This window comes from Eptesicus fuscus, chromosome 1, assembly GCF_027574615.1.
Source record: "Eptesicus fuscus isolate TK198812 chromosome 1, DD_ASM_mEF_20220401, whole genome shotgun sequence".
NCBI lineage: Eukaryota > Metazoa > Chordata > Mammalia > Chiroptera > Vespertilionidae > Eptesicus > Eptesicus fuscus.
The window spans coordinates 90,039,305-90,065,561 of record NC_072473.1 but is presented as its reverse complement, the minus strand read 5'-3'; the positions used below and the strand labels follow the sequence as shown (position 1 = coordinate 90,065,561).

Sequence of the window (26,257 nt, the reverse complement as noted above, 5' to 3'; positions counted from 1 at the left end):
TATTTGCACTCGATAAGACTATATCACTTAGGAAAGCAAGAAAACACCAAGAAACATCTAATACATGTTTGACAACCAACATACCTGCACTGAAACACAGCCCTGCAATTTCAGTTGGAGCTGAATCATGTCCACATCAGCAGAAGTGCAAAGTTTTTGCAGCTCTGCAGTTTTATCTTTTATTTCATCAGTAGCAACATCAATTGGCTTTAAGTTAATCTGCTGTTCATAGTTTATAGGGATCCTCTTCTTCACATATGGAAACGAGTTTGAAGCTATTAAAATATTAAGATAGATATACTATCTCAAAAAAGTCATTTGTTCAAACAGTCAAATTGATTCGTAAAAATTCACTGTGCTTAATTTTCCCCAGGCCTTCTCTAGACAATACCTTTGGGTACCACCTTATTACTTTAGAATTGAGAAAGAAATTATCTTTATGAGACACTTCAATCATGATTTGCATATAGGAAAACTATGATTTAGCACATACCTATGTTGGTGCAAGAACAAAGGATGATTAAAATTTCAGTTACATTTTCTGGCTGGCCAGCTGCTACCTGTGTTTATTTCAAAGGACCAAGTCAAACAAGTCATATGCAAAGTCCTACTTACTAGTCAGGATTGTACGACGTTTACACTGTTCTTCTATGCAGCCTTGCTTTTTGCCAGATAATGTATAAGGAGCCTCAAAAACAAATTTGTTGATATTATGGTTTCTTTCAAACTCGGTCTTTCTTTCTGTGAGTTCTTTGTCATCAAAGTAGGGCTTCACGTAAGTGACTTGGATATGAGCATATTTTGGATCAAGCTCTTTGGCATTTACCTATAAATAAGAAAGTTCTGGTTTTTATTGAATAAAATGGAAAAGGGGGTACAGGTAAGTTACCGACTCTTTTGAGATTAATTGAGGTACATTGCCACTATGACCGTGTTCACAATTAAACAGACACTTGGAGGAGGTCTTTGTTCTTTTTTAGGGATCATTTCCTTCTAATTATATAGAAGTTACAGAAACCTATTTGGAGATTACAGAAATGTAAGAAGAAGATAAAACTATAATCCTACCTCTCAGTAGTGACCACTATTCACATATTCATATTTCCTTCCAATATTTTTCCTATGCACATATATTTACAAAACTGAGATCATTGTTTTATAATCTGAATCCATAAAAATATATTAAAATGGTTAATTGTATATTTGAATTCTGCCTCAATAAACATGTATTAGAGAGAGGACTCTGAGATGACAGAGCAGCAGAAATCTACCTTTCTACCTAGACAACAGTTACATTGGCAGAATCTGTCTGATGAAACTATTTTGGAACTCTAGAGTCTGTTGATGACTTGCAACTTCTGGGGGAAGACTTAAACATAAAATTGCAGTTGATTTTGATTTTGGTCAGTTTCAGCTCTTTGCACAATGGCAGCTACTCATACACCTCACCTCAGCCCCATGTAAAGCAGCTGTGCACATGTTCCTGGAACAGCATTATTCACAACAGCAAAAACATGAAAGCAACCCAAGTGCCCACCGACACATGGATAAACAAAATGTGATACACACACACACACACACACACACACACACACACACACACAAAATAGAAAATTATTCAGCCTTAAAAAGGAAGAATATTCCACAATATGCTACAACATAAATGAACCTTGAAGACATTCTTTTTTTTAAACATATTTTATTGATTTTTACAGAGAGGAAGGGAGAGGGATAGAGAGTCAGAACATCAATGAGAGAGAATCATTGATCGGATGCCTCCCGCACACCCAGCACTGGGGATTTGCCCGCAACCAAGGTACATGCCCTTGACTGGAATTGAACCTGGGACCCTTCAGTCCACAGGCCGATGCTCTATCCACTGAGCCAAACTGGTCAGGGCAAAGATATTCTAAGTGAAATAAGCTAGTCACAAAAAGACAATTCCACTTATATGAGGTATTTAGAGAAGTCAAAAATCACAGAGACAGAAAGTAGAATGATGGTTGCTATGACAGAGGGGAGGGGAATGAATTATTGTTTAATGGGTAGAAAGCTTCAATTTTACAAGATGAAAATGGCTTTGAAGATGGTGAGTGGTAATGGCTGCACAACAATGTGAATTAAGATAATATCATTGAACTGTACACTTAAAAATGGTTAACACAATATATTTTACTAGAGGCCTGATGCACAAAAATTCATGCAAGAGTAGGCCTTCCTTCCTCTGGCTGGCTTCCCCCGGCCACCAGCAGGCACCCGGGATCCTGGCTGGCTTCGCCTGGGCCCCAGCTTCGTCAGGAAGGATGTCCAGAATGACGTCTGGAAGACGTCCAGTCTAATTAGCATATTACCCTTTTATTATTATAGATGTACTCCAGATCAGTGGTCGCCAACCTTTCAGGTCTCACAGACCACCGTTGGTCCGTGAACCACCGGTTGGCGACCGCTGCTTCAGATAGTGCCCAGTACCCTCTTTCTGTGTTTAAGCCAACTAATATTGACTTGTGTCATTGCCAATATCCTTACATTTTATGATAGTCAGACCTTTTTGTGTTCAGTGTAGGAAGCAAAGTATCAAACAAACAAACAATAGAAACCTTCTAAGAAATAGTCTCTGTAACTCTTTTTCCCTCCGCATATACAGGACAGACAGGGTATAGAAAGTTTCTTACCATCTTTTACCTTCTCCAAATCTATTCTACTTGCTCTTACATAAAAACCTAAAAGCCTTAGGTTTTTTTATTTCCAGAAACCTTAACCTTCTTTTATCTCCCATTAAAAAGCTAGATCTCTCTAGAGAGCCATCAGGAGATAGTTGAGTTAATTATCTGGCTAAGACAAAATATGGAAGGAAAATAAAAAGGGCCACGCCTGAGTTTAACTTTATAAAGTGAATATGTGTGATAAATCATTCCAAAAGCACACAAGGGAATATATGAAAAGTAAAAAATGACTTTCTTCCCATGTAAGACTCTAGTTCCTTTTTTCAGGGCTAACCATGGTTAACAATTTTATATGTATTGTTCCAGAAATTTCCTAAGCATAGCTTATACAAGTGAGTATATGTGAATAAGTTTTTACACAAATGTGATCATACTATCTATACAATCCTGCACCTCATCTTTTTCCCTCCTAAGCAATATATCTTGGTAGATTTCTAAGTATTGATATGAAACTCTTAACACCTAGGTTACTATATCCATTGTGGGTAATACCACCATTTCTTTAGCCATATGGACATTTAGACTGCTTTCAGGTTTTTGCTATATAAACTTTGCCAAAATAAATACCTCTAAACATATATCTTCATGTATGTACATCTACAAGATAAAATTTTAAATGTGCAACTGTTAGGTCCAAGGAAACATACAGTTTAAAATATTGGGATATATTACTGAACTGCTCTTTACACTGTCTGTACAGGTTTTGTTCTTTGGCAAAGTAAAAGAGTATTTTTTTTTAATTTTTACTCTCACACATTAAGAAAGAAATAGAATGTTAAAAGCAGCAACTTCTTATTATATCTGTTGCCTATGGGGAATGATTAAATATTGTGCATACAAATAATGTCAGGAGTCCAGGCACCTATGGTGGTTTGTCATTAGCACATGTTGTCCAGGTTTTCAGAGGCAGAATAAAACAGAAAACTGTATGCTGTTCAGCAAGCCTGGCTTTCCATTAATTTCCCATTTGTAGTATCAGTAGTGTGGCGGCAAGTCTAAGACTATCTGGCTATAAGGAGATAAAAATCTTCTGCTCTCTTAATCCAATAAAACACAAAATAGTTAAAACTAGTAAGGAAAGAAGCCAGGAGGTCCTGCCAAATATTAATGAATCTTGGACTTACCAGTAAATCTATTTTTATATGTCTAAGGTTCAAGATAAAACCATCTCCAAGAGATGTAGGTAAGTCTACAAAGCGAAGAGATGATTTTCACGGTGGGCAGTGAAGTCTTCACCATTGCCATGGGCTTTGCACTCTGACAATGCTGCCTACTAGCTGTTAAGTGCTTTGCAAAGCACCATTTTCCATGGGGAAATACTGCTGTGATCTACAGATCCTGACTGTATAGGTCCTTTCTACCTTAAAGATCAGCTATCTGGTATAACCACTGTGGCAAAAAGTATGGAGTTTTCTAAAAAAAATAAAAAATGGAGCTCCCATTTGACCCAGTAATCCCACTTCTAGGAATATATCATAAGAAATCAGAAACACCGATCAGAAAGAATATATGTACCCCTATGTTCACAGCAGCACAATTCACCATAGCTAGGGTTTGGAAACAGCCTAAGTGCCCATCAGCAGATGAGTGGATTAAAAAACTGGAATACTACGCTGCTGTAAAAAAGAAAGAACTCTTACAATTCGAAACAGCATTATGCTAAATGAAATAAGCCAGTCAGAGAAAGATAAATATCACATGATCTCACTCATTTGTGGAATATAATGAACAACATAAACTGATGAACAAAAATAGATCCAGAGACAGAGAAGCATTGATCAGACCGTCAAACCTCAGAGGGAAGCCAGGGGAGGGGGAGGGTAAGAGATCAACCAAAGGACTTATATGCATGCATATAAGCATAACCAATGGACACAGACAGTAGGGGGTGAGGGCATGTGCTGGGGGGTGAGAGTGGCCGGGGAGAGGTCAATGAGGGAAAAAGGAGACATATGTAATATTTTAAACAATACAGAATTTAAATAAGAAAAAATCAGCTCTGTTCCTGGGCACTCCCACAGTAACTAAGGAAGGTCAGGAATTCGTGCTATGCTTTACTGAAATTCTGTCTATAGGGACCTATGCATTTCCCAGGAAAGGGCCTCTCTTGATGGAACCTTTCTCATCCTGCCTTGGCAGGGCCTGATGAGATGGATAACCTTTAGAGTAAGACCCAAGGTATCTCTCCTAAACCCACTCCATTATAAATGTAACTACTGAACTAAGGATATCTTTAGAATAAAATGTGTGCCTCAAGATGATTTTAATCATTAAGTATAACATTGAGAATCATGATAAGCAATGGCAATCAAAATAATAGCTAACCTTTATTAAGCATGCTGGCTTCTATTATTATTAATGAATGTTTTTTTATGTACCAGAAACTCTAATTACTTTCCATATATTTACTCATTTAATCCATATAAAACTCCATGAGGAAGGCAATAATAATAATAATAATAATAATAATAATAATTTTAATCCTCAACAGAGGACATGTTTTTTATTGATATGAGAGAGGGAGAGGGAGAAGAGAGGGAGAAAGACACATCGATCAGCTGCCTCCCATATGCACCCTTACTGGGGATTGAACCACAACCTGTGTATGTGCCATGACTGGGAATCGAACCCGTGACCTTTCTGTGTATGGGATGACACTCCAACCAACTGAACCACACAAGCCAGAGCAAAGGCACTATTATTATCTCCATTTTACTGAGAAAAATAAGGCACAGAGAGGTTAAGTAACTTCCCCATGGTCACACAGCTAGCAAGTGACAGAGAATGGAGATTTGGATCCTGCTCTTTCTGACTACAAAGCCCCTGTCCTTTCTTTCACTATCTGAAAAGACTCTATTTCCATGCTTCTCCTTCACCAGCTAATAAAAAAAGTCAAGAGCAATATACCATGCTTGGAACTACCAAATAATGATTTCACTATGTAGGGTATAGTTACCTTGTCTGAATCCTGAATTATTTTCACATTCTCTGTACCAAATTTTTCACCATAAAGTTTAACAAGTCTCAGGGAAATCTCTGAGAGGCCAGTGAGCTTTGGCTCTTTGTAGATGTACTCCTTTCCATCTTCTTCTTCAAAAAAAGACTGTTGTAAAGTTAAACATACAATCATTTATAAATCGTATGAGCAAATAGCATTTAAAGAAAACCTACTAAATAGCTACCGATAATGCATTTGAAATACATTTGAAATAAAAGTACTGAAATCCACGTCCATATATTCCCCATTTTAACATCAGATAAATGAGAATTTTCAAATTCACAGTCATATGAATATGATTGGCCTACAGATTTCCACACTAGATTTTTCTCGTTCCCAGTATACTTACCGGTTTTTCATTTGAAGCTCAAACTACTAGATATTAAAAATATACTTTTGGAAACTTCACAGAAAATGAAAGTGAGGGGGAAAATCAAATGCTATATGCTGGACTCTGACCTAATGGGTTTAGATATGAGAACCACAGTGAACTTTGTACTTGCAACAGAGGCTTCCTGCGGTTGTGATCGGCACTCTATCTGGACAGAATTCTAATAATGTAAAGGTGAATATTTAAAAAGAAAAAGAACTTTATGAACTAATGTTTACTTACTTGGCCATAAAAAGCAACTCTGAAGAAAGTGCCTAAAAGTCTTTTTTTTGTGTGCATAACCTCCAGAATTTTTGTGTAAGCTCCATGAAGAGTTCTATAAACTTGAGTAAGTTTCTGAAAAATGAGAATATACAAATCAGCTTTGTCTATTGGTCAAATATTAAAATGTATTTAAGATAAATGCCCAGGGATAAAAAAAAAAAAGAAAGGAAAAGAAAAGAAAAATGCCCAGGGGGGAAAAACAACATTTCCTTGTCAAAATGATTTTGGTGGGGTCATTCACACCCCCATCCCTACTATCACAATTAGACAAAATCTTAACTATAGGTCTAAGGATAGAGCTGAAAACAGTCAAACAATATTGTATTTTTAAGTATCATACTTTATTCCATTAACATCTCAATGGTAACATGCACTTTAAAAATACTATATTATTACTGACTACTATTTTCGATATTTCTGAATTATTTAAACTGAAACAGAAGCAAAATGTTTTGCTTGAATCCTTAGGTGGAGAGACAGAATAAACAATTCATGCAAAAACTTTTGGAGATAAAAATGAAATACAGATACAAAAATAATAGTATAAGCCTCAGTGAGGTGTGCTTTTATACATGTACACAGATGTTTTCAAAGAATATGTTCTGCACATCCAGAAAAGGAGAGCACATGGTGCAAAGAACATTATCAAGAATGTGAAATGACAACTTTTGAGTGGGAGAAAATTTTTGCAAATTAAAATCTGATGAAGGTTTTGGATTAGGAAAATATTAAGAACTCTCATAATTTAAAAAAAGACAAACAACCCAATTTTAAAATGGGAAAATCAACAGGTACATGAAAAGATGCTCAACATCACTAATTATTAGGGAAAAGCAAATCAAAGAGATACCACTTCACACCTGTTAGAATGGCTATTATCAAAAAGGCAAGAAATAAATGCTGGTGAGGATTTGGAGAAAGGGAACTCCCTGTGCACTGTTGATGGGAATATAAATTGGTGCAATTACTATGGAAAACAGTATTGAGGTTCCTCAAAAAATTGAAAGTAGAACGATCAACTGATACAGCAATTCCATTTCTCGGTATTTATCTGAAGAATGAAGAGGAACATGCATCCCCATGTTCATTGCAGCATTGTTTATAATAGCCAAGACATGAAGACAATGTAAATGCCCATCTATGGATGAATGGATAAAGGTGTGTGTGTGTGTGTGTGTGTGTGTGTGTGTGTTCACAACGGAACATTATTCAACTATAAAAAAGAATGAAATTTTGCCATTTGCAACAGGGATAGACCTTGAGGGCATTATGGTAAGTGAAATAAGTCAGACAGAGAAAGATAAATACTGTATGCTCTTATATGTGAAATATACAAAACAAAACAAAACCCTGAGCTCATGGATATAAAAAACAGATTGGTGGTTGCCTGAGGCAGTGAGTGGGTGGTGGGCAAAATGGGTGAAGGGAGTCAAAAGGTACACATTTCTAGTTATAACACTAGTAAGTCATGGAGATGTAATTATAGCATGGTGACTACAGTTAATAATACTATATTGCAAATTTGAAAGTAGCAAGAAGAGTGGATCTTGAAAGTTTTGATCACAAGAAAAAAATTGTGTAACTATATATGGTGATGGATGTTAACTGGACTTATTGTGGTAATCATTTTGCGATACAAATATTGAATCATTATGTTGTACCCCTGAAACTGATATAATGTTATGTCAATTATACCTCAATAGAAAGCCTACCTAATGAAAGGGTAATATGCAAATTGACCACACCTTTGCTATGCCTAAGCCACGCCCACCAGCCAATCAGGGCGAGTATGCAAATAAACCCAACCAAGATGGCTACAGCCACAGAGAGCAAGGTTTCCCAGGCAACGGAGGAAGCCAAGCTTTCCACCTGCCCTTGCTAGGCCTAAGCCTCCACTCAAGCTACAAAGTTTCAATTATAGAAGGTAAACAAATCTTAACACAAATGGCGGCAGCCACTGAGCTGGAGAGAGCAGGCCAGGGTTGCCCCCGGCAATGGAGAAAGCAAAGCTTTCCACACACCCTGGCCAGGCCCAGGCCTCCGCTTAAGGCTACAAAGTTTCAATTATAGAAGGTGAATTAACCCAACAGAAATGGCTGCCAGCCACGGAGCAAGCAGGAGGCTTGGCTCCACTCTAGGCTACAAAGTTTCAATTGTAGAAGGCAAATAAATTCCAGATACCAGGGCCTCCTCTTGGGTCGCCAGGGGGCGTGGCTGGCCTGAAAACCACCACAGGCCCCTTGCTCAGGCCGCCCCACGCCCCACGCCCCATCCTGATCTGGGACACCCTTCAGGGCAAACCAGCTGGCCCCCACCCCTGCACCAGGTCTCTATTCTATCTAATTAAAGAGTAATATGCAGATTGACCATCACTCCAACACACAATATGGATGCCCCCATGTGGTCAAAGATCCTGCCCCTATGTGGACACAAGATGGCCACCAGAAGATGGCCAGCAGGGGAGGACAGTTAGGGGTGACCAGGCTGGCAGAGGAGGGAAGTTGGAGGCAAACAGGCTGGCAGGGGAGCAGTTAGGCATCAATCAGGCTGGCAGCAGAGTGGTTAGTGGGTGATCAGGCTGGCAGGCTGAAGCGGTTAGGGGCAATCAGGAAGGCAGGCAGGCGAGCAGTTGGGAGCCAGCAGTCCTGGATTGTGAGAGGGATGTCCGGTGGAATCGGGCCTAAACGGGCATTCGGACATCCCTCGAGGGGTCCCAGATTGGAGAGGGTACAGGATGGGCTGAGGGACACCCCCCTCTCGGTGCACGAATTTCGTGCAATGGGCCTCTAGTTATATATAAAAGAAAAAATATGGGCAAAGGACTTGAGTATACATTTCTCCAAAGGAGATATACAAATGTTCAACTAGTACATAGAAAGATGTTCAAAATCATTGGTCATTAAGGAAATACAAATAAAAACCACACTCTGATACCACTTCACACCCACTAGGATGACTTCTTTCTAAAATACATTTTTACTGATTTCAGAAAGGAAGGGAGAGGGAGAGAGAGAGATAGAAACATCAATGATGAGAGAGAATCATCCATCAGCTGTCTCCTGCATGCCCCCTACTGGGAATCGAACTCACAACCCAGGTATGTGCCCTTGACCAGAATAGAATCATGACCTCCTGGTTCATAGGTCAATGCTCAACCACTGAACCACTCCCAGCCGGGCTAGTATGACTTCAATAAAAAAAAAACAAAAACAAGTGTTGTTTAGGATGTGGCATGTGTACTTTGCTGGTGGGAAGTAAAAGGGAAAACAGTTTGGTGGTTACTGAAGAAGTTAAGCATATAATTATATGGCCCAGATATTCCACTCTTGGGTATATACCCAAGATAAATGAAAATATGTCCATACAGAAATTTACAAACAAATGCTTACAAAAGCACTATTCCTAATTGTCAAAAGGTAGAAACCACCCAAATGTCTGTCAGTGAATAAATGGATAAACAAATTGTGAAATACCATTCAGACACAAAAAAATAATGTTCTGATACATGCTACAAACATTATACTGTGTGAAAAAAGCCAGACACAAAAGGTCACATCTTGTATTAATCCTTCTTATATGGCATATCCAGAATGGGTAAATCCATAGAAACAGAAAGCAGATTAGAGGATGGTGGATGAATGCACAGTGGTTGTTATAAAATGAGTATGGGGTGTTTTTCCAGGGTGATGAGAATATTTCAAAACTAAACGAGGTGGTGGGTGTACAATATCATTAATGCACTAAATGCCACTGAATTGTGCATTTTAAAATGGTTAATTGTATGTTATGTGAATTTCATCTCAATAAAAAAAAAGGAGAGCATAGAAGGCATTCTATCTAAAATTCTTTCCATATTATTTCCTGCATTTGAGCTCAATTTGAAGGAAATTTTCCTTACCTTTATGGTTGCTATCTTTGACATTTTTCAGCCTATCCCATAAAGGTACATACCAGCATCCTAAAAACAATTACTTTATCACATGCACAATGCTTGGGGATCTGCACAGGCCCTTACATCCCTACAAGAAAACCGAACTCATTCCCTATTTAAAAAATATTGTTTCCTTTAATGTGTAGGGAAGATATATTTTCCTTTCCTCACTATTAGTTGATTGAGTAGCAAAGTGAGCCATGGATTTCTAATGGCTTGATCTTTAACCTAAGAGCAAGAAAGTAGATATTTTGAAACCTTTCACAAAGGTTCTTAGGATGTAATGTATTGATAGGAGGGGCAATGCCAATTCTTATCCCATAGGCTATTCTTTTCCATCTAGATGACCTAGATTTATTTAACTCTTGCTTATTAACACAATCACTTGACCTCCACTATAATTTTTCAGGCATGCCTCCTATACACCAAAAGTATGGCAAAGAGAGAAAGACCCAGAACCTGGGAAGAAGATGTGAGTTTGATCAGAGCCAGTTTAGAGAGGAGATTAGAACACTATCCAGATGATAACATTAAGTACCTGTATTCTCAGTCTTGGAAACTTCTTCAATAAAGAAAGACTATCTACCTGCTTGCTATATTTAAGTATAAACAGCTTTGCTTTTCTAAAAGAAATGGCTTGAATCCTAAATGAACCCTTGCTGGCACAGAAGGGGCAGAAATTATGATGTGGACTCAGAGACAAAAATACAGAAAAATCCTGTTTAATGTTGGTGGCAACAGCTGTCAATTATACTACTATTCTTTATGAACTACACTTTATCAATAACTTTATCTGGCAAACTAAATTGGAAAAACTCATAATAGAACTATTACTAGTGTTGTATTACCTCTCCAATTGTCACCTGCCAGCACCTTTAGTCTCCCCCATGGAATTGCAAAGAATAGAATTAAGTCTATGTCTCCTCTGGGGCAACATGAAAATTCAATAGCTTTTTAAAGTGAAGGTTTAGTGAGGTCAACATTGATTTTTTCTGCCCTGAGGGAAATTAAGGAGGTGGCTAGAAAGAACCTCTGGTTTCAGAACCACTGTTATAATCTAAATTTATATTTTGGATGTTTTACCCTTAATTTCAACTGGAGCATTTATGTAAATATAAGGTAGGATTCTGAGGATTGAACAGCATTTTTTTTTAAAACAGAGGAATATCTCTTATTTTATTTTATTTTAAATATATTTTATTGATTTTTTACAGAGAGAAAGGGAGAGGGATAGTGAGTTAGAAACATCGAAGAGAGAGAAACATTGATCAGCTGCCTCCTGCACACTCCCCACCGGGGATGTGCCCACAACCAAGGTACATGCCCTTGACCGGAATCGAACCTGGGACCCTTCAGTCTGCAGGCTGATGCTCTATCCGCTGAGCCAAACCAGTTAGGGCTGAACAGCATTTTAAAAAATGTATTTTTATTGACTTCAGAGATGAAGGGAGATGGGGAGAGAGAAAGAGATAGAAACATCGATGATGAGAGAGAATCATTGATCGGCTGCCTTCTGCATGACCTCTACTGGGGATCGAGCCTACAACCCAGGCATGTGCCCTGACAGGAATCGAACTTGGGACCCTTCAGTCCGCAGGCTGACGCTCTATCCACTGAGCCAAACCAGCTAAGGCTGAACAGTATTTTTAAGGATTGTAACTTCCCAAGTGGACAAATGTGTCAAAGTGATACATTAAGTATTTATATTCTAGGATAAGAAAGAAATGTCATAATATAATTAACCTTCTATTCTTCAGAGGTCATATAGTAATAGTAACATAACTATATTACTACTTTTTCCAAGACCAAAATAAAATATTAAATTACAGATTTAATATCTAGAAAATATAAAGAACTCTCACAATACAACAAAAATAGGCAATGATGCAAATGTGCTTACCTCAAACTCACGGCGTTTCTCATAAATTGGAATGATTAGCTTGGAAATCTCAGAAATTACTTCATAACGTTCTGCTTTCCATAAGCCATCCACACATTGTTCTAGCAACTCCAGCAAAACTTCCTGCATTAAGAGAAAAAATGTAATCAGGAATTAAAAATAGTTTTAGAGTTCTGGGCAAATAAATTATGAACCATTTCAAGTTAACAAAGAATAAACAGACTGTATTAATTTAAATGAAATGCAAAGGATTATATTTGTGTAACTATAGTTTTAAAATCAAATAATTGAAATATTTGAAATTAAAACCATTCTTAAAAATATGAAATGAACATTGACATTAGTAAACTACATTCATTTGTTTTGTTTATGCATATAATGAAGATGTTAACTATACATACAAATGTTAATATACTGAGAAGGATTATCTTTGAAAAGGGGTAAATTGCTTGTTCCAAACTCAGGAGGTCTGAATTAAATTTTATTATTATTGGTTTAACTCATGTATTTTAATACAGGCACTAAATCAGGGGTGGGGAACACCCAGCCCATGGGCCATATAAGGCCCATGATATCATTTGGTCTGGCCCTACCAAAGTATTAGGGGTGAGTAAATTAGATGTTTGACCAAATATAGGAGGCTAATTTTTTATTTATTTATTTATTTATTAAAAATTTCTTTATTGATTAAGGTGTCACATATTTGTCCTCATCCCCCCGTTCCCATCCCACACCCCTCCCCATGGATGTCCCCACCCCCCTGTTGTCCTTAACCATTGGTTAGGCTTGTATGCATGCACACAAGTCCTTTGGTTGATCTCTCTCCCCTACCCCCACCCTCCCCTACCCTCCCTCTGAGGCCTGACAGTCCGATCGATGCCTCCTTGTTTCTGGGTGTGTTCTTGTTCATCAATCTATGTTGTTCATCATTTCCCCTAGATGAGCGAGATCATGTGTTACTAGAAATATACTTATAAGAACTGAATGTGAGATGAGCAATAATAGTTATGCTGACAGGCAAATGAATCAGTGTGTAGTGAGTTTCTTTCTGGACCAACAGTTCTTTTGAGACCCAATTTCAATGTCCACCAGTTCCTTATGTGCACATGTCGGCACTGACTTTTCAGCTCCGGATGGTGGACAAATGGTGGTAATGCAGGTCCGACTCCCTCTGGTTTGGTCTCGCCCGGACCCAGGGGCGCGACTTCACCCGGACTCAGGGGCATGCGGCCTCACCTGGACCTGGGACCCAGCATCACCCAGGCCCAGGGGCGCGTGGCCTCACCGGGACCAAGGTGTGCGTGGCCTCACCCGGTCCCGGGATCCAGCCTCACCTGGATCTGGGGGCGCACGGCCTCACCCAGACCCGGAATCCAGCTACACCCAGACCCAGGGGTGTGTGGCCTCACCCGGACCCAGGGGCGCGTGGCCTCACCCGGACCCAGGGGCGCATGGCCTCACCCAGACCCAGGGGCGCATGGCCTCACCCAGACCCAGGGGCATGGCCTCACCCGGATCCGGGACCCAGCCTCACCCCGATCCAGGGGCGCACGGCCTCACCCGGACCCGAGATCCAGCTACACCCAGACCCAGGGGCGCGTGGCCTCACCCGGACCCAGGGGCGCGTGGCCTCACCCGGGCCCAGGGGCGCGTGGCCTCACCCGGACCCAGGGGCGCGTGGCCTCACCGAGACCCAGGACCCAGCCTCACCCGGATCCAGGGGCGCACGGCCTCACCCGGATCCAGGACCCAGCCTCACTGGGATCCAGGGGTGCACGGCCTCACCCGGACCCAGGATCCAGCTACACCCGGACCCAGGGGCGCGTGGCCTCACCCGGACCCAGGGGCGCATGGCCTCTCCCGCCTGGGACCCAACATCACCTAGGCCCAGGTGCGCGTGGCCTCACCCGGACCCAGGGGCGCGTGGCCTCTCCCGGACCTGGGACCCAGCATCACCCAGGCCCAGTGGCGCATGGCTTTGCCCGGACCCAGGGGCGCGACCTCACCCGGACCTGTGACCCAGCCTCACCCGGATCCAGGGGCGCACGGCCTCACCCGGACCCGGGACCCAGCCTCACCCGGACCCAGGGGTGCATGGCCTCACCCGGACCCAGGGGCGCGTGGCCTCTCCCGGGCCCGGGACCCAGCCTCACCCATATCCAGGGGCACACGGCCTCACCCGGACACGGGACCCAGCCTCACCCGGATCCAGGGGTGCACGGCCTCACCCGGACCCGGGATCCAGCTACACCCAGACCCAGGGGCACATGGCCTCTCCAGGACCCAGGGGCGCAGCCTCACCCGGACCCGGGACCCAGCCTCACCCAGATCCAGGGGTGCACGGCCTCACCTGGACCCGGGATCCAGCTTCATCTGGACCCAGGGGGGCACGGCCTCGCCCGGGCCCCAGGGGCGCACGGCCTCACCCAGACCCGGGATCCAGCTTCATCTGGACCCAGGGGGGGCGCGGCCTCGCCCAGACCCAGGACCCAGCCTCACCCGGATCCAGGGGTGCGTGGCCTCACCCGGACCCGAGACCCAGCAGGGCTTTGACTTCTTGATCCCAATTCCTGTCGGTCAATTCCCTCTCAGTAATTCCTTCGGCCATTTTCTCAAAGCTCCGGGGCGGCTGCCGTGGAACTCGCTGGGCGGCAGGCTCTGCGAAGCTCCGGTGCACCCGGTGCGTGGCGGCGGGCTGGTCCTAGGTCGCTGTGGCAGCACTCGGGTCTGCAACGGCGACCAGTCGCCGGGCAAGCACACTTGGATCCGGGACCCAGCGGGGCCTCGTCTTCCCGATCCCATCTCCCATCGTTCAATTCCTTCTCAGCAATTCCTCCAGCCATTGTTCTGGATGGTGTCTGCTCTGTTTTCCAGTTGTAGTTTCAAAATTGTTGTGGTAGGCAACAATCAGGCGTCTGCCCTATGCCGCCATCTTGGTCCTCCCGAAGATTCTTAAGTAACCTTATAAATGTGGTTCTGAACACTGTGTCGTCCATTAGTTTACTTTCCTTCATCCCTTCTGTTCGTGACCTGCTTCAGTGTCTTCACCTTTTGGCTGCCTCCCTATAGCTCAGCTTCCCCAATCTCCCTAGGTGGTCGCTCTTGATACCCCCGCTTTGTGGGCTGAGTGCAAAGTCTTGGTGTTGTTAAGCCTTGATTGCTGTTGGTACACTGGGAGGATTTGACCTCCAGTCCAATTGGCTGTGAGGATCAGCTGTGTCTATGCCGGGAGACAGCCTTATTCAACTAGACTTGCAAAATTGTAAAAGCCTCTATGCTCAGCTTGGATGGGGCGGAGTTACAGGGTGGAGCCTACAGCCTTGGCTTCCCTTCAGCCCCGCCCTATGAGGTTCCTGTGTCTCAGTGTCCCTCTGTACTCCCTGCAAACAGCTCTGAGAGAAAGACGCCCTGGAGTTTTGCCCACTGCCAATCAGTCTAATCTCTCGCCCGATGAATCTGGATTCCCAGATTCTCGCCCGGAACTGGATTTCAATGTAGTCGGAATTGGGGCTCAGCGCAGTCTGGAGCTTTTGTCTCCTTCACACCAGGGCAATTCAGCGGCACAGTCAACAGACCATCCTCTGCGTGCATTCCCGTGCGCGCCTCTGTTGCTCTGCCTTTCGCCGCTTCTCTGCATTTCCGGCTTACAGCCCAGATTCCCCCAGTATGGGCCTGGCTTCCCAGGGTCTTGCCCGGTACTGGGGTTCAGTGCAGTCGGAACTGGGGTTCAGCACTGTCCAGAGCCCCTGTCTCCTCCCCGCCAGGGCAATTCAGCGGCACAGGCAACAGTCTGTCCTACGCGCGCATTCATGTGTGCACCTCCAGAGCTCTGCCTTTCGCCGCTTCTCTGTGTTTCCGCCCCACAGTCCAGATTCCCCCAGCATGAGCCTGGCTTCCCAGGGTTTCACCCAGAACTGGGGTTCAGTGCAGTCGGAGCTGGGGTTCAGCACAATCTGGAGCTTTTATCTCCTTCCCGCTAGTGAACGCCGGCCAGGCCGTCAGCCGCCCCTTCCTCTCGGGCTCCGTCCTCCCTGCACGCGCGAGTGTTCGTGTCTCCGCCCGTGTCTGCATACCTCAGGCTTTTACTGCTCCTCTGATTTTCCTTGTGGTTTTCTCTTTCCTTCTAGTTGTGGGCATTTCAGTCAGCCAGCTTTCCTGTGGTTCTGGATGATGTCCCTTTTGACTTTTAGTTGTATTTTTGAAATTGTTGTGCCAGGCTGTAGGTTAGGTGTTTAACCTATGCCGCCATCTTGGTTTCTCCAGGAGGCTAATTTTTAAGTTGGTAATTTTATATGGCCCAAGAATGTTATAAATATCCAAATGGCCCTTGGAAGAAAACAAGTTCCCAACCCCTGCATTAAATGGACAACCATTTGTATTTTTCATTTAAATAAACTTAGAAATCAATGTCATTTATTTTTCTTTTGGCTAGGGTATAAGGAAGAAGCCTTATTAAGTAAACTAAAACATAAAACAGCACTTCATAGAACATGATTTTATCTGCATATATCAAATAAAGTATATGTATAAATTATGACGGCAAATCACAAACGAGTTGTAACAAATGTGTTTACACAGAACACTGAGCATAGTTATTGTCTAATAAGAAACATAACTGCTTTCCTTGAGAGTATAAAAGGGAGTCAGGCTCAAGGACATTTCTATGAATAAGCTAAAGCTGCTTTTTGGAAAGCAAGGACAAAACTTCAGTTGTGTCGATCCATTCACCTCCCCTGAACTCCCTGGAATCTTTCTGCTGCCAGCCATAACAACTGGAATTCTATGGAAAATCATCTAAGATTCAAAAAGTGAATTAATTTACCCAAAGGGTCACAGTCAAATAATGAACTGGAATTAAAATTCAAGTATCTTGATTCTGTTATGATTAAGTCAGCAAACATGTTTTAATCTAGATACTCTTCTAGATTCTGGGCATAAAAAGAAACCTCACTCTCAAGTAAGTCAGTGCTAAAGCCTGACATTTATGCAGCACTTAATGACTTATAGAGAGCCTTCAGATTTATTGTGAAGTAACCAGGGTAGTATTACTATCTTTATTTTACTGACCAGGAGGTAGACACATACAGAAACAGTAGGTAAAGCTTCCAGGCATATCATTTTAGCTTAAGTAAACTAGAGCTAATTGAGTTTTGTTTGTATTATTAAAAAAAACAACAACTCATAAAGTATTTATGAAGTGTGTCTCTATCACTTTAATCTGACTGCTTCTTGTGTTTCTTAATACAACTTAAAAATGTATTCATATGGGACTACAATCCCTTAAATCTCTCTGCTTTTGATTTTTCTCTTTTTTTCATGTTCCCATTCTTCAATTGTGAACTTTCGTATGGTTCAGTCCTTAGTCCTCTGGTCTTCATTTGCTATATTATCTCCCATCCTCACTCTGCTTTGATTCTTACACAGATATGACTTCCAGATGCGGATTTCCAATCCTGATCTCTCTGCTTAGGTACAGTTCTGAATTTCTCATGGCCTAATGTTTATTTCCATTTTTATAACCCTTTACTTCAAATTCAACACACATCAAAAACTGAATTCATAATCTTCCCTGTAAAATCGTCCATCTATCATTTTTCTCTAATATCCAAACCTGAAACCTCAGAGCTACCCTGACTCTTCCCCTCCCACAGCCAGCAAGTTTTCCTCTTTGTGTCAAAGTATTGCCTGAATCGGTCACTATCTGGGTTTAGGCCCCAACTCAACTGCATCACATCTGGACCCGTAGGGTAGCCCCCTCTCTAGCCTCTGCCTCTAGCCCCTATCTATCTACTTCCAATACGTATTACCACTGAATTAACCTTTCCTCTTCTTTGCTTTGACCTTGTCATGATTTGGCTCAAAAACTTTAATAGCAATTCAACAGTCTAATGAATAAAGCCCAAATATTCATAGTTTCTCAAAATTAAGACCTCAGCCATTACTTTTCTCTATGCAAACCCCTGGTTTAGTCCAAAGGATCCACTTGCTTTTGCCTAAAACCTGCCTTATACTTTCCCACCACTTAACTTTTGTCCCTGCTATTCTCCTATTAGTACGCCTTCAGGATGAACTCATTCTTCAAACCCCTCTCTAATCTAATACCTCCTCTGTTCTACCTCAGCTCAAAGGCATCTCTTTCACCTTTGACTTTGCATGGAACATACTGTTTATATTATTCAAATGGCACCGTCTTATTTTCATTTCGTGATGGTGTCTTATCTCTCAGGTAGACATTAGAGATCAGAGATCAGACATATTTAATTATTTGATAGCTCTTATATCATCAAGTCCAGAGCCTTACTCATAAGTCAGTGCTCAGTGAATATTTGTTGACTGTGTGACAACTGAATCCGTTTGCTATCCACATGAAGTTTACCGTAGAAATTTTCTATTTCAAAAATACTTGTATGGATCCTCTGCTTAACTATTACCTTAACAATATTTTAATGGAAGATTCTCCAAACTATGCTGACCCTGATCTGGTTAATGTGATGGTGATTTGAGGATTATAAATGTTGCATTTCTAAAACCAGACAACAGGAAGAGTTCCAGAGACAGGGTTCTCCACATTCCTAACAGGAACATCATTGCTCTGGGCAGTCTTAATGCTTACAGTTCATCAACCCTTAGTTATCTTCCAAATTAAGTTAGTTGTAATAATTGTTAAATAAACATATATTTAAGAAGTTAAATTTATATAACTGGCAATGCAGGCCCTGAAATCTTACTTCAGTATAATGGACATCCATCATTCCAGCATCTTCTTTCATTGCTCCTTCTTCATCTATATTGGGAGTAATTTTCTTGAAGGCTGCACATCCATTAGGGAATAATTCTGTGTGAACAACAACAAAAAAAACCAGTGAAGTCAATTTATATAAGAAAGTGTATTGTAAATAACTGCCTTACAGTGATTGGTTACCCTTAAAAATAAACATGGATATTTTTTTGTGAGGATCAAAGGCATAAATACAATTTTCAGCTACAAATTTTTTAATAAATTATTTTCATCTACTACACATTCTACCAGTCTTTTCCCCCCAAAGTGAGCTCAACTTATTTACAACTAAGTTTCATTCTCCGACTACATATCATTTTCACTGGCTAGTACAGTAAATGTTTCTTTACTGAGATCTGAAAACTGTTATAAATAATTTCATCAGGAGGGCATGTACTTTTCAGGTAATCACTGAAAGAGTTTCTGTAACTATCTGTAGCTCCTGACTTTACTGGAAATTTTTGGGGAAAAGTCGGTTGTTGTGGGAGGCCTAACCTAGGACTTGTAAGACAGGCAGAAAAATAAAACAGATGGTGTCCAATGGAGCAGTTCAGTAGTTGAGCATCTACCTATGAACCAGGAGCTCTTGGTTTGATTCCCAGTCAGGGCATATGCCTGGGTTGCAGGCTTGGTCCCCAGTGGGGGCCGTGCAGGAGGCAGCTGATAGATGATTCTCTCTCATCATTGATGTTTCTATCTCTCTTTCTCTCTCCCTTCCTCTCTCTGATATAAATAAAACATCCTATAAAATAAAGAGCTAATATGCTAATTAGATTGAACAGCAGAACGACCGTCTGGATGACATTCCAGATGAAACTGGGGCTGCGAGGGCTGGCCAAGGCAGCTGGGACTAAGCTCTTGCACGAGTTTCGTGCATCGGGCCTATAGTATTGTAATAAAATAAAATAAAACAGATGGAAAGTATGAAGCATTCTTGGAAAAACAGGACAGGACACAGAAGAAACAGAGACTTGGAGTTAGATAGACCCACTTCTGTCACTAATTGTGTGCTTTTAGACATTTATCTCTCTAAGACTATAAAATGTCTCATCATCTGTAAAACAGAGATAATTACCTTATGATAATTAAATGAAAATAAAGTGTTTAGAACAGAACCTAGCATATAAGAAGTACTCAAGCCCTAGTCAGTTTGGCTCAGTGGATAGAGGGTAGGCCTGCTGACCGAAGGGTCCTGGGTTCGATTCCAGTCAAGGGCATGTAACCGCAGTTGCAGACTCCTACCCAGCCAGGGCCCTGGTCAGGGTACGTGCAGGATGCAACCAATCGATGTGTTTCTCTCACATCAATGTTTCTCTCTGTCTTTTCCTCTCTCTAAAAATCAATGGAAAAATATCCTCGGGTGAAGTTTAAAAAAAGAAATAGTATTCAATGAATTGTTATTATCAAACAAAGCTGCCAAAAATATACTAGCTTTCCCAAAATAGAATAAAATAATTGCTGCCAGCTGGTATAGTAAATGACTCTGCAGCTGGATCCCTGGGAAGTAGGAAGTGAGTTCAAGCTGAGAACAGGTGCTGTAGGATCGTGGACCAAATTGTCACTGTCAGGCAGGAGTTTAGGTATAGAAGACTACATGGTTGCCCTACAGATTCTGGACAGAGGAAGATGTCCAACAACTCCTGTTGTTGCTACTTTTACCCTTACCTAAGTGGGTAATTTTAGAGTTAAGGAAAATTCAGCTTCCTTATGACAGAATCTGCTAGTCAGTGAAAAGTAGCTGGTCACAAAGGGAACAAACTCCTATTGAAATCTATTCTACAATCTAGATTGCAATCTAGAAAAACCTATTCTACAATCTCTCAAAGTGATGCTTAGAAATAATAACTACTCACAGCTAAATATCTGGTGAGCATCCGGGTGAGAAGTTGGATAAGGAAGAAGGAAGGTTTAAGAAAGCCAAACCACATATTGCGATTTCTCAGAATTCTTATGGGAAAAGGTCATGTAACAGGGCTTGGAGTTTGCCAACTCTTCTTGTCTAAATGAAAGCTAATTAAGACATACATATATCTTCTGATAAGAAGCTTGATACAACATGGGTTATCAAGTAAGAACCACACTGTTATTAGAGAGATGGAATTCTGGTGAGGGAAGATGGAGTTACTTTAAAGTACTTTGTCAGGAATGGAGAAACACATAGGGGATGGTCAGTGGATTTCTGCTAAGGCAGAAGGCGTGTCAGAAATAATGAGATTTACTGGACTTTAGAACTGTTTCTGTTTAAGCACATTAGCTAATAAAAACCACTGAAGAAAGAGCATGACACACTTCTTTTGAGAGTATGACACACTTCATTTCTGAAGATAAGCATGCCTAAAATGGTCTGTTACGGACTTCTCTTCAAAGTACTGACCACAACAAGATACGGAACCCACACCAGAATGTAAATCAATTCATTTCCTTCTTCGACAGTCTTTCCATGAAAAGAAAAACAAAAGTCAGCTGAGCTAAACATTGTGCTCAGTGACACAGTTGATTTCCATTCAGGACAACATTCCTTCCTATTGTGGACCAGTAACAAACAGGTCTCAGACTGGCAGCTGGTTCGCAGGGCACTCAGAGTAGTACTGCAGTAAAACGTCTCAAATTTAGGAGAAAACCTTCTACTTGATCATCTCTATGAAATTAAGAGCTAGGCAGTAAGGAACAGCGCCCCAAAACTTGAGTGAAACCACCCCCGTGGAAGGTTGGGCAGTGGAAGAAGGGGCAGCAGCCAGGCAGCCCAGGTTCCAGAAGGTTGTCGGCACTCGCCTGCCCCTGAAGCCATAATGCCAAGAGAAAGGTCAGTTCCACCAAGGGGACAGTGAAGGAGCCCAAGAGGAGATGGGCAAGCTTGTCAGCTAAATCTGCTCCTGCAAAAGTGGAAACAAACAAAAAAAGTACAAACAAAAGGGGGAGAGCAAAGGGAAAACAGGCCAAAGTGGCTAACCAGGAACCTAAAGATCTGCAGAAAATGGAGAAACTAAAAATGAGGGGAGTCCAGCCTTGGATGTAGCAGAAGAGAAAGAAGCCAGGTCTGATTAAAATCATGTACTATATCTCATCAGTGGCCCCTGCCTCCCTTGTATAATCCAGAGGAATATTTTTATCAACTATTTGGAAATGCAATGTTTGTAGTAGCTCTAGAAACATTTTTAAGAAGGAGGAAATTCCACCTCATCTTATTTTTTAAGTCTAAATTTAGCTTCTTTTGCTGGATTTTTTTTTGGGGGGGGGAACAACCAGAAAATAGTGGGATATTGAATACGGGAGAGACTTTGATTATCTTGGGTGTAAGCTTAACATTCCATAGATGGGGTAGTTTTTATATCCTATGATATAAAAGCATCCTAAATGGCAATATGGAGTTAGTCATGCATTTAATATGTCTTGAACATATTAAATTACTTCTATTCTCATGTTTTTGTAGAACTGTTTCCTAAAGAAAACCATTCCTTGATCTTGGCCTCTCCCTTTCAGGATTTTGTGCATCTGTAACAATTTTGGTGTAGTAGTTCCAGTTTTCCTAGTAACTTTGTTAATGTGCTGTGAAAGATTGAAGATTTGATTATCTAGAGCATATGATATTAAACTGTGAACTAGTGGGACTTTGATGTAACAGCATATCAATATTTGAAGATATTGGTACTTGATACTCTATTAAGGAAAATTAGCTAACTGCACATTTTAAGCTGGAAAGTTGCTGAAATAACTGTTTAGAAAAGAATCACAACTACATAACTTTTTAGATTTTGGGTATGAAAGTTAAGAATTGTGTACAAACTGAAATGTCTGTGTACTTATCCTCAAAACAACTGATAAGATCTCAATTATGAAAGAAAAAAAACGAGTGAAGAGATACATAATGTAGTCTTTACAAAGGAAAGGGGTCAATCCCTGAAGGCTTCAGGCTGCTAGTCCATGGCTGGGGGGAAAATTCCTGTCTGCTCTGAGAAGATTATTACTTTAATGATTCCCAAATCTAGGGATTTTCATCATTTCCTTCTTCAGTGATGTATATAATGCTGTGATTTGGGGGAGGACAAAATGCCCGAGATCAGATGAGGCCAAAGCATCTTGGGAAAGTGAGAAGGAGGGTAATTAGGTGTCTTCTCAGACACAGGTCAACATCTACTTTTGGAGGTTGTGTCTACATCATCTGGTATAAAGACTTCTAGCGTGATTTTCAACTTCAGAGTCCACTATTTTTGCTTAAGTGTGTTATGTGGTTCCTATGCCTGACTGTATCTCTCTACCTAGAGGAGACTATATCTCCTTTTCACTTATGTTATCAACACCCACATAACTATCCAAGGATATGAGGGCCCTTTTGTTTGTTACAGTCTTAAAAATACTTGGGGGGAAATTCTGATTCCTCTTAGTTCCAGAAAGATTTTCAGATGAAACAGGTTACTGAATTTAGAAGTGACCAGTGTATATATCACAAGAGAAGGAGGCATGTATTGGAGGGATCTCACAAAGCCCTACGTAGCATTAGTGGGTTTTGAGAGTCTATTGATATTTCTGGTATGTGACCTGGATTCCTGACCTTATCCTTCATAAACAGCTGTCACTTCTGTATTCCTGACCGCTATCCTAGGGAAAACAAGATGCAAACTGTCCAACCCTTGATAAAATAAGACTGCTAGTCAGAAGAAGGGTAAGACGTAAAAGTCCTGAAGGGAGGGCCAAAAAGGAAAAAAAAAAATCTGTGATTGGTAAGGCACTGGGGAATAAAAAGCTTTGTAGAACCTAAACTACTAGATCCTGAGTACAAAAACTTGGGAAAGGGATCAACATTGCCCTATAAGGAATGAAAATAACAGACTATCTGGGAAAGAAAATTCATTTTCCAGGGTTGATGGGGGAGCCCTACAGGCCTAAAGCTTTGCTGAATCTTGGGTGCTATGTGGTGGAGGAAGAATGCAGAAACTTGACTCGGGAATTCCCTGGGAGAAAACAGTTGTGCCCTCACTCAGAAAGAGATACATAAAGTCTGACCTCCAGAGAATGAGATTTAGAACATTTTGAGGTTTTCAGACAAAACAGAAGTAAATACATTTGGACCTGTTATTTTATATTTTTGGGATGGGAATAACACCCAGTATCACCCCCTCAAGGTAACTTTGGTAAAAGGAAGAGAATGATAATCCTTAAGGTCTGTCTAGTAGAAAGAACTAAAGCTCTGGCTGTAGGAAAGATGTTTGAGGCTGGGGGTGGGGCAGGGAGGACTGTACACCCCGCCCCCACCCTTCCCCCTTTCAGTTCAGTGTCTAAAACATGAGAAAAAGGATACCCCTGGGGAGCAAGGGCCCAAGTCCTTGCTTGTTTAGGCAACCTCCCAACGAGACAAACTATGTTTTTTCTTAAAAATTCTACATAGGGAGAACTTGTCTCCAATGCAACAGCTGGTCAGTAGTATTTCATTCCATCTTGATTTAAACAATGCTTCATGCCCTAGCTGGTTTGGCTCAGTGGACAGAGCCTCGACCTGCTGACTGAAGGGTCCTGGGTTCGATTCTCTTCAAGGGCACATGCATGGTTGTGGGCTTGATCCCCAGTAGGGGGTGTGCAGGAGGCAGGTGATCAATGATTCTTTCTCATCATTGATGTTTCTCTCTCTCCCTCTCCATTCCTCTCTGAAATCAATAGAAATACATTAAAATTTTTTAAAATAAACAATGCTTCGTAATGACTTCAAGAAAAATGGCATATGACTTTGAAAAAACACAAACTTTTTTTGGCAATTAATATGCCAGAGATTTATAACATAGCTAACTCTCCTTCCCTTTTGTATTCATTATCAAAGGACACTTAATGATAGAAAAGAAAGGGCTCCAGAATTACTCAATTATTTTTGTTAAATAAGTTTGTCTTAAAAGTATAAATAAATTTTTTTTTCAGTTCTGCACTCAAATATACTTTCATTTACTCTGTGAATATCCAGGTCTTGCCTAGATCATGGAGTTCTCTGACTGGATGACAAGTTAGATTCAGTTTTTAACTTGTTTTATTTTTTAAATTTCTTTCTTGATTAAGGTATTACATAATGTGTCCTCATCCCCCATAAATTAGTAATCTGCTTTAGCATAACTATCATAGTTTGATCATATAATTAACAAAAGAAGGTGTTTTAAATCATATGAATGATTGAATCTAAGGGGAAAAAGTCTGAGGATTTTCCCACTGCCACCATTTTAGAATAAGGTTTTCTAGTTGAAGCAAGTAGCATAGTCCAGATTTAAAAATAGATAGCACCTATAAATAAACATGTAAACTTTTCTTAAATTTAACACTATTTTTATTTAAAATGAAAAACATCACTTTTTCCTACTCAGACAGGGCTCTTTGATTTCTATGAAGTATAACTTCTAAAAAAAACCTTGAAGGTATTATGAAATAAATATTTAAATAATTAGTTAAAAGCACTATTTCCACTTGTTGAAACATGTCATAGTGCTTGGTGTTCAGGCAAGCTGCCTCATGCTAACATCCAAAAAAAACCACAGCAATATGTATATTCTATATTTGTTGCTATTTTATCTCCTATAGTTATATTTCTAAAGCTTAAGGATTAAGAATGGAGATAAAAAGTTCTTGCGTTTTGTTTCATTTTAGGGTCTTTGCACTTGTGAAAAATAATTCTAGGAAAACATTTAATATATTTAACTATTTCAATATCTAAAGAATATAGTTTTATACTTAGACAAAAACTCCTATTTCACATGTCTACTAATTAAAAAGATGAGATAATATAAACCTAATTTCTCTGAAAGATACACTTAAAATTTATTCAGTATTGTGTTTAGGATTCTCATGTCTGTTAGTTTATTTGGAATTGCAGGTGTTCAGTTTCAATATTTATTTTTTACTGTAATTTCACATGTGCACCAAAAGGAGAAAACTAGAATATAGCAATTGCAAGCAAATGCATTGTTCAAAAAAATTTCAGTATCAAAGCCCTAGCCAGTTTTGGCTCAGTGGATAGAGTGTCGGCCTGCAGAACGAAGGGTCCTGGGTTCGATTCCAGTCAAGGACATGTACCTTGGTTGCAGCCTCCTCCTCAGCCCAGGCCCTGGTCGGGGCTCATGCAGGAGGCAACCAGTCAATGTGTTTCTCTCACATCGATATTTCTCTCCGTCTTTCCCTCTCTCTAAAAATCAACGGAAAAATATCCTCGGTTGAGGAATGAAAAAGTTCCAGTATCAAAGAGCAAGTGTTAACTTAAAATATAACTAAAATGAATCTACATTTTAATCATGATACTAAATT

The 26,257-nt window shown here is 40.8% G+C and overlaps 1 protein-coding gene across 1 annotated transcript in view; it reads right to left on the bottom strand.

The window, feature by feature from the left end:
* DOCK11 (dedicator of cytokinesis 11) overlaps positions 1-26,257 on the bottom strand; it is a 203,221-nt gene that overhangs the window by 7,428 nt on the left and 169,536 nt on the right. Inside the window, exons 45-50 of the mRNA XM_008156829.2 lie at positions 18,936-19,042; positions 12,208-12,330; positions 6,335-6,448; positions 5,680-5,826; positions 616-826; positions 85-275 (exon numbers count right to left, since the gene is read on the bottom strand). Of these exons, the coding sequence (XP_008155051.2) occupies positions 85-275; positions 616-826; positions 5,680-5,826; positions 6,335-6,448; positions 12,208-12,330; positions 18,936-19,042 (893 nt within the window). The remainder of the gene's footprint in view (positions 1-84; positions 276-615; positions 827-5,679; positions 5,827-6,334; positions 6,449-12,207; positions 12,331-18,935; positions 19,043-26,257) is intronic.